Here is a 17,867-nt window from a genome sequence, read left to right on the forward strand (position 1 = left end):
TTTGGCAGTGGTCCTTTGGCATGTCTTTTAAATCAAATGCTGGTCTGTGCACCAGGCTTCAAAAAAAGGCCTCGACTATCTTCCCTTTCAAGGAGATTGCCGGTTTGGAGCTACCCTGGATGACATTAAAGGTCTCACAGGGGGAAGAGGACCTTTCTTCTGCAGGCTACTAAGGGCAAGGAACCTCGTAAACGTGGGCCCTCAGGGTCAACTGACAAGGGCTCATAGCCTTTCTGGAAGATCCAAATAAACCTAGTCTGGCAAGCCGAGAGCGGGCTTCTCCAGACCTGCAGACAAGGCTCCTTCAGCATGAAGGTGTGCCCTCACCCGTATTGGGGGTGGGGGGGACATCTTCGCTGGTTCCAGGACCTGTGAACTTCCCTGGTACAAGACAAGTGAATCCACAAAGTAATTTGGTCTAGCTAAAAGATCAAATTTCCCTCTTGTCCCCCGGCAAGGTTTTTTCCTCCCAATCTGCGCCTGTCCCCAGACCGCTTACAGGGTCTGTTTTGGGGCAGTACAAGACCTGTTGCTTCAAGGGGTGGGTGATCCGACTTCAGAACATTTTCAGGGTTTTTATTCAAACCTGTTTACAGTTCCCAGTAAGGCAACGTTCGTCCAATCCTGGACATCAAGGCGCTAAACTAAGTTCAGAATGGAGTGCGTTCGCACGGTGGTGGCATCCCTGTCAAAGGGATTTTCTTGCCTTTTCTTGGACATCAAGGATGCTTACCTTTTTCACATTCCAATATTTGCCGGTCACCAGTGCTTCCTCCCTATTGTTGTGGGAGAGAAGCAGCATCAGTTTGAAGTGTTACCTTTGGTCTTGCCTCTGCTCCACGGGTCTTCACAAAAGTGTTAGCCCCAGCGCTAGCTTTGTTACTGACGGGGAATCGCGGTACTGGCATCTATTTGACCACAATGAATTCTCTCTTCTGTCCGTTGTCTTTTTGGAGATTTCTCCTACATCCTACTCTTCCACATCGGAAACCTTCTCTACTTGACTTTTCTTTTTGTCAGGAAGTGGAACATCCTGCACCTTCTGTTGAATATCTTCGGTCAGCCATTGTTTTGCCTTGGCCAATAAATCATCAGAAGAGAGGATGGTTTTTATTGAGGATCCAAAAGACATGCAAGCACAACATTTTTATTCTCCTTATGCTTCTCAATGTTTGGCGAGGCTGTCCCTCATGGCCTGCCTACATGCTTTAATGCCACGTGTGTTGGGTCCTTCATTCTGTTGAAGCATCTTCAGCACTCACACTTGGAATGACAGAGGACACAGATAAGTTGTAATGACTAAACTCTAGTGTCACTTCCTCAATCGCTAGGAGGGTCTCAATGATGGCTACTATGTCCCACTGATCAGCAGTGGAACAACAATGTCCTCCATATTCCATAAGTCCATATTCACCAGAATATATGGTGAGAGCTCGCTTCTGTTCCAGCAACCTTTGCAGCATGTGTAGCGTTGAGTTCCATCATGTTGGAACGGCCTGTATCAAGTTGTTTTTGGGTAGGCCCAAAAACTGAATGCACCTCAGTGGCTGCTGGGCAAGGATAGAATGGTGGAAATGGCCTGCGCACTTCTTCATCATGCTAATGTCAAGCAAAGTTTCTGGTTTGACAGACCATCTATCACAAGTTGGAGGGTGTGTTCCATGCAACTGAGGTCTGACACTTTAAGTGTCATACCTTTAACCATGTTCTCTCCGCTTGTCTCGAATCTCAAACATCACTCGGTCTTTGGTGATTCCCCATTCTTCTAGCATGCCTAGAAACATTTCTCCAATGTACTCCCCAGTGTGGGATCCTTGCATCACTTTTGTATTCAACACTAAATGCCTTCTTGTCCATCCGCTGTCAATGAAGTGGCATATAAGACTCAGTGATTTTGTCCTGACCAGCAGTCAGTCGTGAATGAGTTGCCAGCATTCTCTGGTTGCAGCATAGCCTTTGCTTTCTCAACGACCTTTTGATGAATCTTTTCTAGCATTTCAGTTTGCTAAAATTTGTCACTCTTCAGTGACTCTTTGGCTCAAGGATGGACATCAACAGCTTAAAGTGGAGTTCCACCCATAAGTGGAACTTCCGCTTTAGGTAGTGCTAACCCCCTGACATGCCACATTTGGATTTTTTTGGGGGGGGGGGGGGGAAGCGGGTACCTAGTTTTGACAGGTACCCGCTCCCACTTCCGCTCGGAGCGCCGAGGCAGGTGTGTACTAACTCCTATTTAACAGGCGTTTGAATAGGATTTCTTCTGAACACAGCTACACCCCTTGGTTTGAGGGTGTGCACACTTATGCATCCATTTTATTTTTTTGTTTTTTGAGTTGGATGGTTTTGCAGTAATCAGTGTGTACACCTTCCCCCCTCACTTTACCTGAGCTTTATAATCACAAGAAAAAAAATCACAGCTGGGTGTCTCCACTCTCCATCCTCCCTCCCCATGTGCTTGCATAAGGAAAGATTTGAACACTGGGTGATAATTAAGAAGAAAGTTAGATATTGAGGGAGGTGTGATCTAGAGGTAATGCACTCCCTAGTCTGATGCAGTAAAGCATGGCATGATGTGAAATTACGTTTTCTGGATATCCTAGGAAGTCAGGGCTTACAAAGTATTTTCAATAAAACGCCTACCTGAGCCTGTCAGCGATCAAGTGCTGTCCCGGTTGCTGTCTTCCTGACTCGGCGTCCTATGACGTCCAGCAGGATAGGCTTCTCTGCACACCCCCAGGGGGCGCGCAGAGCGGCGATCGGTGGTGCGGTGTCACTCTGACACACCGCATCTCTGATCCCAGTAAAGAGCCTATGACATAGGCTCTTTACCATGTGATCAGCTGTGTCCAATCACAGCTGGTCACATAGTAAATAAGTGCCGTTGATCGGCTTTCTTCAGTTCGCGCCTGACAGTCGCGAGTAGAGGAGAGACGATCGGCGGCTCGCCTGACGGAGGGGGGGGAGGTCTGTGCTGGTAATCAAAGTGTTAATTACCAGTGCAGACCCTTGGGGATGCCAATCAGTGCTCTGGGATCCTGTCAGTGCTGTCCATCATTGCCATCTATCAGTGCCGCTCACTAGTGCCCATCATTGCCATCTGTCAGTGCCTCATCAGTGCTCATCATTGCAGGAAAAAAATGTATTATTTTCTAAATTTTATGACGTAAACTTTTTTTCACTTTTTAGGTCTTTGTTTAGCAAAGCAGAAACCTTGCGGTGATCAAATACCATCAAAAGAGCTCTATTTGTGGGAAAAAAAGGACATAAATTTGGTTTAGGTACAGTGTTGCATGACGCACAATTGTCATTCAAAATGCAACAGCGTTAAAAGCTGAAAATTGGCCTGGGCAGGAAGGGGGGGGGGGAGTGCCTGGTATTGAAGCTGTTAAGTCTCTTAAGCAAGCCTGCAAATGTAACACACATCCTTATTGTGCTACACAAGCAGTGTCGGGACATGGTCATCCAGCGCCAAGCGCAAGGATGCCAAACTGCGCCCCCCCTTCTCTTAGGGTTAGGGTCAGGGCGCCCCCACACCCCTGCAATAAACCATTGGGCCCTGGGCAACCGCCCCTCCTGCCCAGCCCTTCTCCAGGCCCTGTACGCAAGTCTACAAAAGTAGCATAATCTGGTAACTTCATTCTCATGTCAGTTTTTGGTGTTTTTTAAGATGGTTTGGTTTTTTTTTTTTTTTTTTTTTTTTGGTATTAAGATCATGAGTTATCTTTGTTCTGTTGCAGAGTTTCTGGGGTGTGTACAACAACATCCCTCCTGTGACAAACCTACCTCTAAGATGTAGCTACCACTTAATGAGGGGAGAAAGGAAACCACTATGGTAAGTGTTTACTGTTTTGTCACTTTGTCTTTGTCTGCACAGGACAGGTCTGGAGTTTAAAGAATTTATTTTACAAAGTGATGTCATTGTAGTTGGCAAATTAACTTTGGTTCCCTGCTTTGTTTGCTGCCTGGTGTCCCATCTCAATTTCACCTTTTTTTCAGGGAGGAAGAAAGCAACGCTAAGGGAGGGGTATGGAAAATGAAAATCCCTAAAGAAAGCTCAGTATGTATGATCTGTTTATCAAAATAGTTTGATTTCCAGTAAAGCCACGTTACTGTGAGTAAAATGATCTACAGAGCTTGTAGTTCAAAGGGGTCCAATTTTAACATGTTTTGTCATTGAATAAGAAACTCCTGCTACAGACATGCAACACCTAAGAAATATTAAAGGAATCCCAGAATGAGATGCATAAAGGCTGCCACTGATAACTTATTTTTATCTTTACCTGGATGTCTTTCTTGTTTTAGCTAGAAATCTGACGCCAAAACCATTTTATAGTCTTGGTTAAAAGCTCAGTTTTTATTTTTTCTCTGCTAGGTAGTTTCTTCGTAAAGGTGACTATTATCACTGGGCAGCCAGTGAAGGGAAATCTTAAAGGTTGTAAACCTCAGAATTTTTTTTTTTTTTTTAAAGTACACCTGTAAGGCAAACACATGAGCTAGTGTGCATCGCATACTAGCTCATTATGATATACTTACCTTAGAACGAAGCGCAGACCGCTCACCTCTTCCATGGGTGACCTGTTCTGTCACCCTTCTTCCGGGTTCGCGGCATCCGGCCATCTGATTGGCTGGACCCGCGATTGTCACTCCCGCGCATGCGCTGATGGTCACGGCACGGGGCTCTGAAGGAACGGCACCAGCGGCCGTTCCTTCAGCGCGCATGTGCCAGTGATGTCACTGGCTGCATTTAAAGCGGAGTTCCACCAGTGGAACTTCTGCTTTAGGGAGACCTGACCCCCCGACATGCCACATTTGGCATGTCATTTTTTGGGGGGGGGGAGCGGGTACCTAGTTTTGACAGGTACCCGCTTCCGCTCGGAGCGCCGCGGCGCCCTGAACGGAAGTTCTCCTCTCCCCCTCCCTCCCTGCAATCTTCTGGGACACGTCAGAGGTCCCAGAAGATTGCCGGCCAATCACGGCGCGCATTGCGACTCGCGCATGCGCAGTGGGTACCCGGCTGTGAAGCCGCAAACTGTCACAGCCGGGTGCCCACAGCAGTGATGCCGGCGCCGAGGGAGAGGATCGAGGCTTCGGGCGGCCGCATCGCTGGACCGTTGGACAGGTGAGTAAATGGCTGGAACTCCGCTTTAAGGTAAATATCTCCTAAATGGTACATGTTTAGGAGATATTTACAGTACCTATAGGTAAGCCTTATCATAGGCTTACCTATAGGTACAACTTGCAGAGGAGGGTTTACTTCCTCTTTGAGAGCTGCAAGTTCAATCTAGTTTTTGAAAATGCAAGTTTTAACATGCAAAATAACTAAACACCACACATTCCCTGACAATCTGGGGCAAGTATAAAAGAAAAAAAATGGCACCGATAACAGACCAATTAAGTGGATTGTACAAAAAATAAGAAATAAAAATATTCCAAAACGAGGACCCTTCCAAGGGGCTGTAAGAATGGTACAAAAGATAAAATGGGCCAGCATATAGGAGCTTGAACAGGAACATGACAAGTGTCAAAATGCGATTTTGACCCGGAGAAATAAAGTCTACAGACTGTCAGAAACCAGAAAGCATATAAGGCAGATATAGCTGTATCAAACTAGGCAAAGCCCCACTAAGGTCAATAAAAGGGCAGGGGGAGTTTTCTGCAAGAAATTGCAGGAGGGCGCTCTCATGCGCAGAAGAGATCGAAAACCGTTTAAAAGTAGAAAAGCTGCGTGCTCCAATGTTTACAAACTGAGCGGCCAGAATCTTCTGCAGCACTGATCACACCTGCAGAATAAGCCCTCATAGTTGTAGATCTATACTAAGTCCCCAAGGCTGAGGGCGCTCGGCACAGGTACAGCCAGCACCGATGAGGATTCATATGGAGTGGCTGTTACTGAGGGAAGCAAGATGTTGGTAATGGGAAGTTCTAGTACATTTTTTTCAGAGATGTGTAATGCAAATCAGTGTAAACATTACAGCTGGGAAACTAGATTTTTCAAAAAGGTTGAAGGCAGTCTCAACTTCATTCACGACAAGATTTGTTGAAGTTGACCCAAAACCAACTAACCCTAAACTTACAGCCACAATCTAAAAGAATCTATCTTGTCCTGTAAATAAGAAATCACTATACATTTTATTCTGAAACCAATCAGGTCTCCAGCAATGCTGTGTGCAGGAGAGAACGAACAGCTGGGAAGTGACGTCACCCATAGTTATTATGGGGCTTCCGCTGCTGGCTGCCTCTCCTGCACACACCTACACACTGAAGCCGCCGCTGACAACTCAGTGTGTGACCAGAGTGGCTGCAGAACCTGGGAACGTATAGCGATTTCTTCTTTACAGGGCTAGATTGTTATAATGTTGCTGCAAGTAGGTTTATAGTTGGGTTTTGGGTGAACTTCTACTTTAGGGTAATTTCTGCATATAGAATTTGATTTTTTTCTTTTTCCCGTAATGCAGTCCATGTTAAAGGAGTTTATCAACTTCAGCCTTTAAATCATTGCAGAGACTGTGGAAGCCACTGAAGGACCATTAGATAAAGTTGCTGTATAAGTTTATAATTTTTCCTTGGAGACCATGCAGCAATGAGCTCATATGGAATGTCAGCTGTTAGCACTATGCATCCTCTGTAATGTTTTTCCTCTATTTGCATATAGGTCTTCCTGGTTTTACTTCTACTCATTTGTTTTGCAGGCAGTGGTTTGGAAAGAACTGTTGCTAGCTACCATTGGAGAGCAGTTTACAGATCGCTGTTCAGCAGGTAAATAAGACTCGATTCTTGCTATGTATCTTAAATTATGACCATGTTTTGACACTACTGTTACTAAACCCACAACAGTAAGATCAGTCTCTTCATATTAAAGAATGCTTGTTATATTCACTGTAAAACCTGGGGGGGGGGATTAATCCTATGCATTGTGCAAAAAGGCTGTTTGATCTCGTCTTCTCTTAACCTCCCCTTCCACTGTCCCCACTCTCTCCGGGATCTGGGGGGGCCACCCTTGTTAAAGGGGGCTTCCAGATACCGAGAAGCCCCCCTGCCCGCAGACCCCCACAACCACCGGCCAGGGTTGTGGGGATGAGGCCCTTGTCCTCATCAACATGGGGGCAAGGTGCTTTGGGGTTGGGGGTGCAGAGCTCCCCCTGCCCCAAATCACCAACACCCCCCTCATGTTGAGGGCATGTGGCCTGGTATGGTCCAGGGGGGGTGGGACCGCTCGCTCATCCCATCCCCCTTCATGCCCTACCAGGCTGCATGCTCGGATAAGGGTTTGGTATGGATTTTGGGAGGGCCTGGTTTGGAACCTGGGGGGGACCCACACGCAGTTTTTATTCCCATTTTGGCGTGGAGTTCCCCCTCAAGATTCTCACAGTGAAAGTTGCACCACAAGTCAGATCATCCTGATCCGACTTGTGGTGCGCCTTCCATTCTAAACGTGGGTCGTCGCGTTTCGGTCGCGTTCGACCGCGTTTTTGCGTTTGAAACGCTGGGAAACACACGTTCGAACGCAAATAATTGCTTTACAAAAAACGTCACTGAACTCCACTGCCTGTAAATGACTGTAAACGACCCTGTGTACATGGACAGATAAGATAACATTGAGGTGGGTTCAGGGGCTTCTGAAAAAAACGCCCAAATGCTCCTAAACGGCCGTTTACAAGTTGCAGTGTACATGGACCCTAACAGTTTATATTAACTAAAATTTGCATTTTCGTGTTCTGTGGGAGAATAGATATAGTGAATGCGGGGTTTTGGGTTTAGTAACACCTTAAGCCAAAGCCACCTATTCCCAATGTCAGTACAGAAGTGACAGCACTACCTGCTTGTTCTTTGCAGATGACTTATTTCAGTAAGTATAGAGCAACATCTGTATCTGGGCATGCATTGCTAAACGGAATAACTGCTTTATCTGTAAAGTATACTTGCCTCTCCTGCAGAACTCCATGAATTTAGTCAGTCTGTAAATTGTGCTGGCATACTGTGAGTTAAGTCCAACGAGATGCATGCCATCTTGAGAACTTATTTAGTTTAACTTACATTTTACAGCTGAGCTCCAGGCACTTCAAATAACAATCGCTTCATTCCCAGAGCTCTTACAGGAGAGGCACATTCTTCTGAGAAGAGGGAGCGTGGCACGAATAGCATTCACTGAAAAGTTGAGCTGGTTCACGATTTGGTAGTATACAGTTCAAGAGTCATGATGGCACTTTAATTTTTGGAGGCTTCTGATGCATGTATCTTTGTGAACGATAACCTGTAAATTGCTCCCCGTGTAATCACTTTTTGTAATCTGCTTTTTTTTTTCGTTTTTGTGATTCTGCCTTTTAGAAGATGAGGTGATTGGTGTCAGTGTGAGTGTACGTGACCGTGAAGATGTCGTCCAGGTGTGGAATGGAAATGCTTCCGTAGTTGGTGAAGCCACAGTCCTAGAAAAGATCTACGAGCTTCTGCCAAACACGCCTTTTAAAGCTGTATTTTATAAGCGTAAGTGTGGTCTTCTAAGTTGGAAGATCGAATTTATTTGGCTGACAACCTGCTGTTCAGGTGTCCTGTTTTCAGTGACTGACCCATGTTCCACAAAAAATATAATGTATACACACATTTGGGATGGTGACTCACACTTCAGTTAAGTTGCAGGGGCAATGCAATCAAGCCATCCCAAGGCCATATACAAAACTATCCAGATGGGATTGCTGCACTCCAAAATGTATTGAAAAATGACATAACTACATGTTTCATAGAAGCGTCCTGATTTGTATGTAACATGTTTTTAGGTTTTCTTTTGTTTTTGAGTGCAGCAATCCCATCTGGATTTGGGTATGGTTGTTGTGGTGGTCACTGTAAAGGAAAGGGGGGAAAAAAGTGTGAAATTTTCAATATTGGGTTTTCTGCAGTAATTTGCCAAGTGTGATCTCATTGTGTCTGTTGTGACTTGAATGAGGATCAGGATGGTTTACTAAAACGAGATCTGGTGCAACTCTGCATAGAAACAATCCGCTTCTTTTTATTTTTTTGGTCAAAGCTTAATTGAACAAGCTGGCTACCATGCACAGCTGCATCTGATTGTGTGCACTGTCCTGAATCACCTAACTACTAATCTTTAGCTAGCAGACAGCCATCCTCACATTATCCTGTAGGATATTTTAGTAAACTTGGGAATTCATTTTCCCCTCTGGCAAGTGGTCCAGGCACTGTGGCAGCGAAGGAAGCCCAAATTATGATAATCCCTCTACCATACTTCCAACAATGAGATGTTTTCACTTTAAGCTGTGCCCTTGTCATACATTCTTCCTGAACAATTCAGCTTTCATCAGTCCACAATGTTTTCCCAGTAGTGTTGCAGTTTGCCAAGGTGCTCGTTGGCAAACTTCAGGCGTGCATTTTTTTTTTTTCTGGAGAGCGTTTTCCTCTGGTGTCTTTGCCATGGACACCTGCCTGTTCCACGGCTTATTAATGGTAGACTCATGAAGAGGGATATTTGCCAGTTCCAATGATGTCTTTAAGCCTTTAGCTGTTACTCATGTGTGATTTTTACCTCATTTAGGATTTTGCCTTGGGAGCCATTCTGGCTGGGCACCCACTTCTAGGAGAGTAGCCACTGCACTAAACTCTCCATTTATAGACAATATGTCGACTGAATGTCAAAACGCTTTTAAGATTTGCTTTGTATCCCTATCCAGCCTTATGCAGATCAATTACTCTTAACTTATCAAATCCTGTTAAGACATCTTAAAATTCTCATCACAGTAGCTCTAAACCACACCTCCAAACTCATTTCATTTTTTTTTAGATTAGATTTGTAAACTGCACCCGGTTGGCTTTCAATGAAGTAATTGGTCTATGGGTTCACTTTTTCCTCTAGCACTGTCAGTGATTGGTGTGTTCCAAAAAAAAAAACCCAAGAAATTAGAATCGTTTATCACCTAAAGCATGTTGTGGGTTATTTACTAAAACCGCGTGGTGCAAAGTCTGCTGCAGCTCTGCATAGAAACAAATCCGCTTTCAGGTTTTGCCAAATCCTAAATGAACAAGGTGAAGTTAGAAGCTGGCTATAATGTACAGCTGCACCAGATTCTGAGTGCAACCGTTTGGCTTCATGCAAAGGTTTTAGCGTCCTTGCTGTCATTTAGCACGTGTAAGTTATGTTTTAGTAGCTTCATCGTTAAGGAACGGGACTTCGGCATTCTTAACAAGTGGATAGCTGATTAAGAAATGGGCTGGGAAGCTGCCCGCTGTGTCTTTAATGGATGAGTCATCAGCTGAATGTAAAAAAATATTGCTGGAAAAAAGAAAAAAAAAAAAGCGTAGATCCCCTACCAGGCAATTTGAGATGTATGAGCAAGCCATACCAGGCCCTCAACATGGAGGGGGAGGACGTCTTGATGGGGATAAGGGCCTCTTCCCCCCACAACCCTGGCTGGTGGCTAATCTGAATCTGGAAGCCCCCTTTAACATGGGGGCCCTGATCCTAGCCCCCCTTAATGAAAAAAGTAAAAACTCAACACAAGTTTTTGACAAGTGCTTTATTAAAAAAGAAAAAAATCCCCAGGGTAGATCGAATAGTGCCGGGTCACACTTGTGCGATGCGGAAGGCTGCGAATTCGCAGCCTGTTCCCGCATCGCAAACGCACATTTGGCAGTTCACACTGCCATATGGGATACGCTGGGGGTGTCAATGAAATGTTAACACCCCCAGTTTGATCGCATATCGCAGTGCGATCTGACAGTTCACACAGGATCGGATCGCACAAGTGTGAACCACTGTACAATCCGATCCTGATGTGGCTAAAATAATGCCTCATGTGCGACTTTTGTGCGGGTGCAGTGCGAATTTAGCCATACAAAGTGTATGGCTGAATTCGCACTGCACATCCGATCGCATGTAATGAAGGAGCAGTGCGCTCCGATATTACATGTGATCGCTGCACACGCGGAAGTGTGAACCGGCATTCAATCACGATGCCCACCGCCGACCAGAAAAACCTTCCATTTTTTACCAGTAATGGCGGCGATCTGCGAATTTGTTTTTGTGGGACTGTGACATTGCGGCGGACAGATCAGACCCCTGACTTACATTTTTGACACTTTTGGGGGGGACCAGTGACATTACCACAGTAATCGGTGCTAAAAATATGCACTTACTGTAATGACACTGGCAGGGAAGGGGTTAAATGTGTAACTAGGGGCATGTTTCTAACTGTGGGGGGGGCGTGGCTTGTGAAATGATCAGAGACCTGTGTTCCTATATAGAAGGATCACAGGAGCTCTGTTATCATTCCAGGGAGAACGGTTGGCTTGGTTTACAACATCGGAGTCCCCGCTGCCTATTTCGGACACTTTTTGTTTACAAGTTAAAAGCAGTATTTTTTCCTAGAAAACTACTTGGAACCCCCAAACATTATTTATATTTTCTTAGCAAAGACTCTGGAGAATAAAATGGCGGTCATTGCAATATTTTTTGTCACGCGGTATTTGCACAGCGGTCTTTAAAACGCCATTTTTTTGGAAAAATTTTGAAAAATCACATTTCACTGCATTTAAAAAATACTAAACAGTAAAGTTAGCCCATTTTTTTTTTTTGTATATTGTGAAAGATGTCACCCCGAGTAAATAGATACCCAACATGTTATGGTTTAAAATTGCACCCCCCCGTGGAATGGCGACAAACTACGGTCAATAGAGATCTCAATAGGCGCTTTAAATTTATTTAACGGTTACCAGTTTAGAGTTGGAGTGTAGCTCTTTTTTTTTTAAATTATTGCTCACGCTCTGGCGATCGCGGCTATACCTCACATGTGTGGTTTGAACAGCGATTTAATTTGCGGCTCGACTTCCGTATACGTTTTTTTTGTGCGCGAGCTGACGGGGGCGGCTAAATTTTTTTTTTTTTCTTTTCCATTTATTTTATTTATTTAACTTTAACAGTTTAAAAAAAAAAAAATCTGATCACTTTTATTGCTGTCACAAGCAATTTTAACATCCCTTGTGACAGCCATATGCAGTGACAGGTGCACTTTATGGAGGGATCGAGGGTCTAAAAGACCCTCGACCCCTCCACTACACTTCCTTGTATGCAAAACGCCGAAAACTGCGTTTTTGCATACAGTCGTTTTTCAAATTTGGCGCCTTTTGCAGCACAGTAACCGGCGGACGCTGGGTGCTCGGGGCTCCTGGTGGGACGGGAGCCCCGGTAAAAGCCACGGAAGGCGGCGGGAGGGGGGGGGGGGGGGGATGTCCCCTCCCGCCCCCCCCGGGTAACGATCGAGCGGCTCCCGAGCCGCATCGGTCGGTACCGACGGAAAGCCAACCGTTGGCTCCAAACCACGGTACCGGGATGGCATCATCCCGGTATACCCCCGCAATGTTACGGACGTCCGCCCAGGGAGAAGTGGTTAAGCGCTTAAAGCCGCAGATATTTTTTCAATGGACTCAAAACTCAAGCAGACTGTGTTTAGAAGGTATTAAGAGAGGTTGGTAAAATGACTGGCGTTTTTGAGGCTCTTATTAACGTCATTGTACATGAGGCTCACTCAGACTGGTGCCACCTGATTGGTTGTGTGGTGTTGCAGAATTCCAGCTGAACAGAAATGTGGAATTACTTTGGCTAATCTAAAAAGGGGAAAAAAAGCAGGCAGCTCTGTTGCATGTTAACCACTTGCCGACTGCTCACAGTAATACTGTGGCAGTGTGGCTCCCCTGCGTCCAGTCAGGTAGTACTAAGTGACTGGAGTGCACGTGATTCCAGAGCCGCGCTCCTGCTGTTTAGACACAGCTGGAGGCGGGCCACGGGAGAAGAGGCGGTGATTGCGGTTATGTAAAAGCAGGCGGATCTTTTCACTGACAGGCAGGGACAGATCAGCAGTTTCAGCTATGCTGAAACTGCGAACCCTGTGCCTGTCACAGAACCCCCCCCCCCCACACGTCAGTAAGCATTAGGCATACATTTAACCTCTTGATCACCCCCAGTATTAACACCTTCCCTGCCAGTGTCATTACAGTAACAGTGCATATTTTTAGCACTGATTACTGTAGTATTGTCACTGGTCCCCCCAAAAGTGTCAAATGTCAGTTAGGGGTCCAATCTGTCAGCTGCCATGTCGCAGTCCCGCAAAAGATCGCTGCCATTACTAGTAAAAAAAACAATAAAAATGACAAATCTTTCCAGTAGTTAGTAGACGCAATAACTTTTGCGCAAACCAATCAAAATACGCCTATTGTGGTTTTTTTACCAAAAATATGTAGCAGAAAACAAAATGGCCTAAAATGTTCAAATTTTTTTGGAGAATGTCTCTTATAGCAAAATGTGAAAAATACATTTTTTTTTTTCTCAAGTGTCGCTTTTTTGGTTTATAGCACAAAAAATCGCACATGTGATCAAATATCTATTTGTGGGGAAAAAAAGGACGTCCATTTTATTTGGGTACAGTGTCGCACGACCTTGCAATTGTCCATTAAAGTAACGCAGTGTGAATTGCAAAATAAAGCCTGGTCAGAAAGGGGGCAAATCCTTCCAGGGCTAAAGTGGTTAAAGTATAGCCAAAGTTTGTTTGCCTGTACTTCTATGTCACAGGAGTGCAGTTAGTTTTGCACTCACTCATTTTCAGCAGAGAGCAGACAAGTCCGCTGTCTTCTGACGTCAGACATCGGTGCACGCTCTGTGTCATCATGACTACGGAGTTGGGATCCGCCAGATCCCGGGACAGACAGCCAGCTCAGCCTCAGCGAGCCGCAGGGGCTGAGCCGGGTGCTCTGCCCTCTACACAGCCCACCACTCCAGTGAGTAAGGAGGGGGCCGAGCAAAGTTATGAGAACTGAGCGATCGGTGTTCGATCGCTCGGTTCTCAGTGTAGAGGTACCCTGGGACGCATGCAGCATCGGACCGACTGCATCCACCAAGTACAAATCTAAAAAAACAAACCCATACTTATACGTTCAGTAATGTTTGTTTTTTAGCTAAAACATTCAAAACGGTAATAGAAACGTGGCAGTATGAAAACGCAGTAATGATAAAAAGTAGTTATTCGCAAGTTGCAGGGCACGTGGAAACAGTGCATCAAATAACTTAAACGGCAGTGTAACCAACATTTCAATTTCAACCCACCCCAGGGTCGTCAAAAGGAGCAAAGCTGCCACGCCCGACCGAGCCACCTTAACTGGGAACAACCTACGGCACGAATCCCCCCCAGGCAGGACCCCAGAGCAAGTCAGCCAGCTTATAAATAACTTCAGCTAAATGTGCCATGCCCCTGGAGGTTCAATCGCAGGAGAGCTACTGCGAAAAAGCTGTGAATGGAAGGAGGGGAAGAGGGGAACGAGATGAGAAAAAGTAAGGTGATAGGGAAATAAGGGGTCGATAGAGAGAAAAGGCAATAGGAAAAAATACATCAACCACAGTAAGGCCCGTCATCACAACCCTTAGTGATTATTGTACCAGGATTTCCAAGGTTCCCATCTAGCCGCCATCTTGCCTAGACTGTCATTAGCCGAAGCAAACATCAATTCGTAAGTTGCGTGCATGTGCACAGTGTCACGACCTCCTGCAGTCTCAGGAGAGGGATCCTTCCAGTGCCTCACCAGTGTCAGTCATGAACATGTGCATGTATACCGTGCGTAGCAGGAAGGAAAATTTTGTCAATGCCCAGGGAGCACAAGGCCATGTCTGGGGAGCTATAGTAACCTTGAAGCCTGTTGCTTTACTGGCCAAATCAAAGATATCCAACCAGAAGCCAACCAGGCGGGGGCAAGACCACAACGTGTGGAACAGGGACCCTTCCCATCCGCTGCCCCGCCGACTTTCGAGGAAGCTGTTGGGGAAAATTTAGCAATCCTCTGCTGCGTAAGATACCACCGTAAAAGGATCTTTTGGATAAGTTCCCATAAATGTAATATGCATTGCTTTGCGGCAAAAAACGCTGTAAAAAAATTGCATGATTTTGAGCTCACAAGTGTGAAAGGGGGCCTTCAGTAATCAAGGTATAGTGTGCCCCCTTTCAATGCAGAGTGACCACAGCGTGCCCCCAACGCACCAGCCACCACTGGTGGGTAGTAACCGCTTCCAGGTTTTGTTAAATCTTAACTGAAAAAGCTGAAGTAAGAAGCTGATTGGCTACTATGCACAACTGCACCAAATTCTGTGTGCACCAGTTTGAGCAAATCTCTTCAACAATGCTTAGCTGCTCTGTCTGCACACTGAGCTGTTCAGCGCAGCTCATGATACATTCCCAGCACTCTGGCTGTGCTGGCATGACTTTCTCCTGTCAAGGACAATGTCATTCCCTGGCCAGCCAGTAAGTCTGCAAACCCGGCACTGGGAAGCTAAGGACAGTGGCTGCATTGTTGGGATGAGTATTTCTGAGTTTAGTTCTGATTTAAGAATTATTAGGTAAAACCCTTTACATATGTATTTTGCCTGTATAATTTGTGTACCACGAAGTCTATTTTAACCACTTAAGCCCCGGAGGATTTGACCGCTCAAAGACCAGGCCCTATTTTGCGATTCGGCACTGCGTGACTTCAACGGACAATTTTGCGGTCATGCCATGCTGTACCCAAATTAAATTGATGTCCTTTTTTTTCCCCACAAACAGAGCTTTCTTTTGGTGGTATTTGATCACCTGTGTGATTTTTATATTTTGCACTGTAAACAAAGAGCGACCATTTTGAAAAATAACATTTTTCAAATTTTTTATATATGAAATTCTCAAAAAAAATGTAAAAATCCATATTTAACATTTTAGGCCAATTTGTTTTCTGCTACATATTTTTGGTAAAAAAAAAACGCAAAAAAAGTAAGCGTATTTTGATTGGTTTACGCAAAAGTTATTGCGTTTACTAACTACGGGAAAGAGTTATGTCATTTTTTATTGTAGCTAGTAATGGCGGCGATCTGTGTTTTTTTTTTTTTTTTTTTTTTTTTGCGGGACTGCGACATTGCGGCGGACAGATTGGACCCCTGACTTGACATTTTTGACACTTTTGGGAGTACCAGTGACATTTCTACAGTAATCAGTGCTATAAATATGCACTGTTACTGTAAAAATTAGACTGGCAGGGAAGGGGTTATCTTTGTGATCAGTGGGTTAAATGTATCCCTAGGGGCGTGATTCTAACTGTGGGGGGGTGTGGCTTGTGATGTAACCACAGACATACGATCCTACATAGCAGGATCGTATAGTCTCTGCACTTCAGGGAGAATGAGACGGTTGTGTTTACATCAGCCGTCTACCTTTCTCCCTCTCCTGCGGGAGATCACGAGTGGCCGGCGGACATCGGAGACGCCGGTCACACGCGCGGGGATCCCTGTGAACGAGCTGGGGCGGGAGCGCGCGCTCGCCCCCCCCCCCCAGGCTCCTGGGCGAGCGATGTGACCCCGCCACAGTAAATAGTCATGCAGCGGTCGGCAAGTGGTTAAATGTATTTACAGTCCTAACATTAAGTTGGTTTTTTCTTTCTGAAATGTATAAATGTATATGTAAACTTTTATAGTTAGATTTAAAGCCTGATGTGTTATAAAAATACCTGTATTCAAACCAGCCTGTTTTTTTTTTTTTTTTTTTTTGCAGCTCATGAAGAGCACCATGCATTCGAAGGTGGCCGTTCAAGACACTAGCAGTGACCTGGCAACATCGCAACCCTTCATTTAACTACCAGATGGGGAAACCACAAATCAGTGTTGCTGGTACACCAACGTACAGTAAAGAGGGTTGGAATACAGCAAGAAAGGCCATGAACTGGTTTTAATGCTGAACTACACTGGTCGTTTTTTTAGAAAAGCTTAACTGCTTGAGTGGGCAATAGTACTCAAAGTCCAATATTCTCATTTTTTGCCTTTTTTTTTTTTTTTCCCTCTTTTGTTTACTTGCTTTGGAAACTGTATGATGGCTTTGCTGCTATAAAACAAATCTTGCTGCCCTATGAATCTTTAAACGGACTCCGATCCGTTAAGTAACTCAGGGCTATTTCTGTGAAGTTTGTAGAGCTGTCTTTTCCTTTTAAAAACAAAAAATGGGTTATTTTGGAACTCTTCCTGCACATAAAGTTTCCAAGAAGAATGAACCAGTTTTCTCTACAAAGTACTGTGATAACCCAGCACTTTTCTTTTTCCTATAATGCTTTGCAGTAATAGATGGAACTCCTTTTAGACATGGATTTTTGATCATGCAGAGGTCTGTATGCACAAACATGTTGTAGTAATTGGAAGTTTCCGTCTCTGACATTCCTGTGATGGTCCCACCCTACTTTTTCCCCTTCAACCCAATAGATCACTGCACTGTAATTTAATGAAATGATCTCATCTTGCTTGGACTGCATTGCACTAAAGTGCCCAATTTAACGTCTCAGTCAGTAGTTGAGCTTTTATCTGTTGTGTATCCTGGCCTATGTAATTTAAGATGGTGTCCTTGTTGGAAGAAGATCTCTGGAATCTGTAGCTATTTAACATTTCCTTTTTAACTCCTTGGTTTATTTAAATTCTTTCTAGCTGCTAGAATTTTACAAAGCCAAGGCATTACCATGTGCCCATTTTGCCTGCTTATTTGAGGACCTGTCACTGCAGGAAGCCCCCAGCAGCATGGATGCTTGCAGAAAGCCATCAGCGCCATTGAAAACATTGATTCTGTGGCACACTCCCTTGGTAATCCTCACTTGCTGCCTTGTGGGACATGTTGGTGGCATTTTCCAGAGCGAACACTTCTCTGGTTAGGAAGTTATACACTGCTGACCCCCAGGATGGGTTCCAGGTGCTCGAGATGCAGTGACTGGGGCTTTGGTAGTGCTTGGCCTTAATCTATAAAGTTCTATTCTAACAGTTTTCAGATTTAAGAAAAGGTTCTTAAAGTTAAATGTCCACTTTCAGGAAGCCTGTCATGAGA

The 17,867-nt window shown here is 44.9% G+C and overlaps 1 protein-coding gene across 2 annotated transcripts in view; it reads left to right on the forward strand.

Annotated features, from left to right (window-relative positions):
• The window catches only part of EIF4E3 (eukaryotic translation initiation factor 4E family member 3), a 57,305-nt gene extending 39,844 nt beyond the window's left edge, over nucleotides 1-17,461 (forward strand). For both annotated transcript variants that reach the window (XM_082264739.1, XM_082264738.1), the window contains exons 3-7: nucleotides 3,738-3,832; nucleotides 3,997-4,057; nucleotides 6,690-6,756; nucleotides 8,326-8,481; nucleotides 16,560-17,461. In XM_082264739.1, coding sequence (XP_082120865.1) covers nucleotides 3,738-3,832; nucleotides 3,997-4,057; nucleotides 6,690-6,756; nucleotides 8,326-8,481; nucleotides 16,560-16,606 — 426 coding nt within the window. In that variant the 3' untranslated portion in view covers nucleotides 16,607-17,461. The remainder of the gene's footprint in view (nucleotides 1-3,737; nucleotides 3,833-3,996; nucleotides 4,058-6,689; nucleotides 6,757-8,325; nucleotides 8,482-16,559) is intronic.
• Nucleotides 17,462-17,867: the final 406 nt, after the last annotated feature.

Source organism: Pelophylax lessonae, assembly GCF_965119305.1.
Source record: "Pelophylax lessonae genome assembly, chromosome: 8".
NCBI classification, from domain to species: domain Eukaryota; kingdom Metazoa; phylum Chordata; class Amphibia; order Anura; family Ranidae; genus Pelophylax; species Pelophylax lessonae.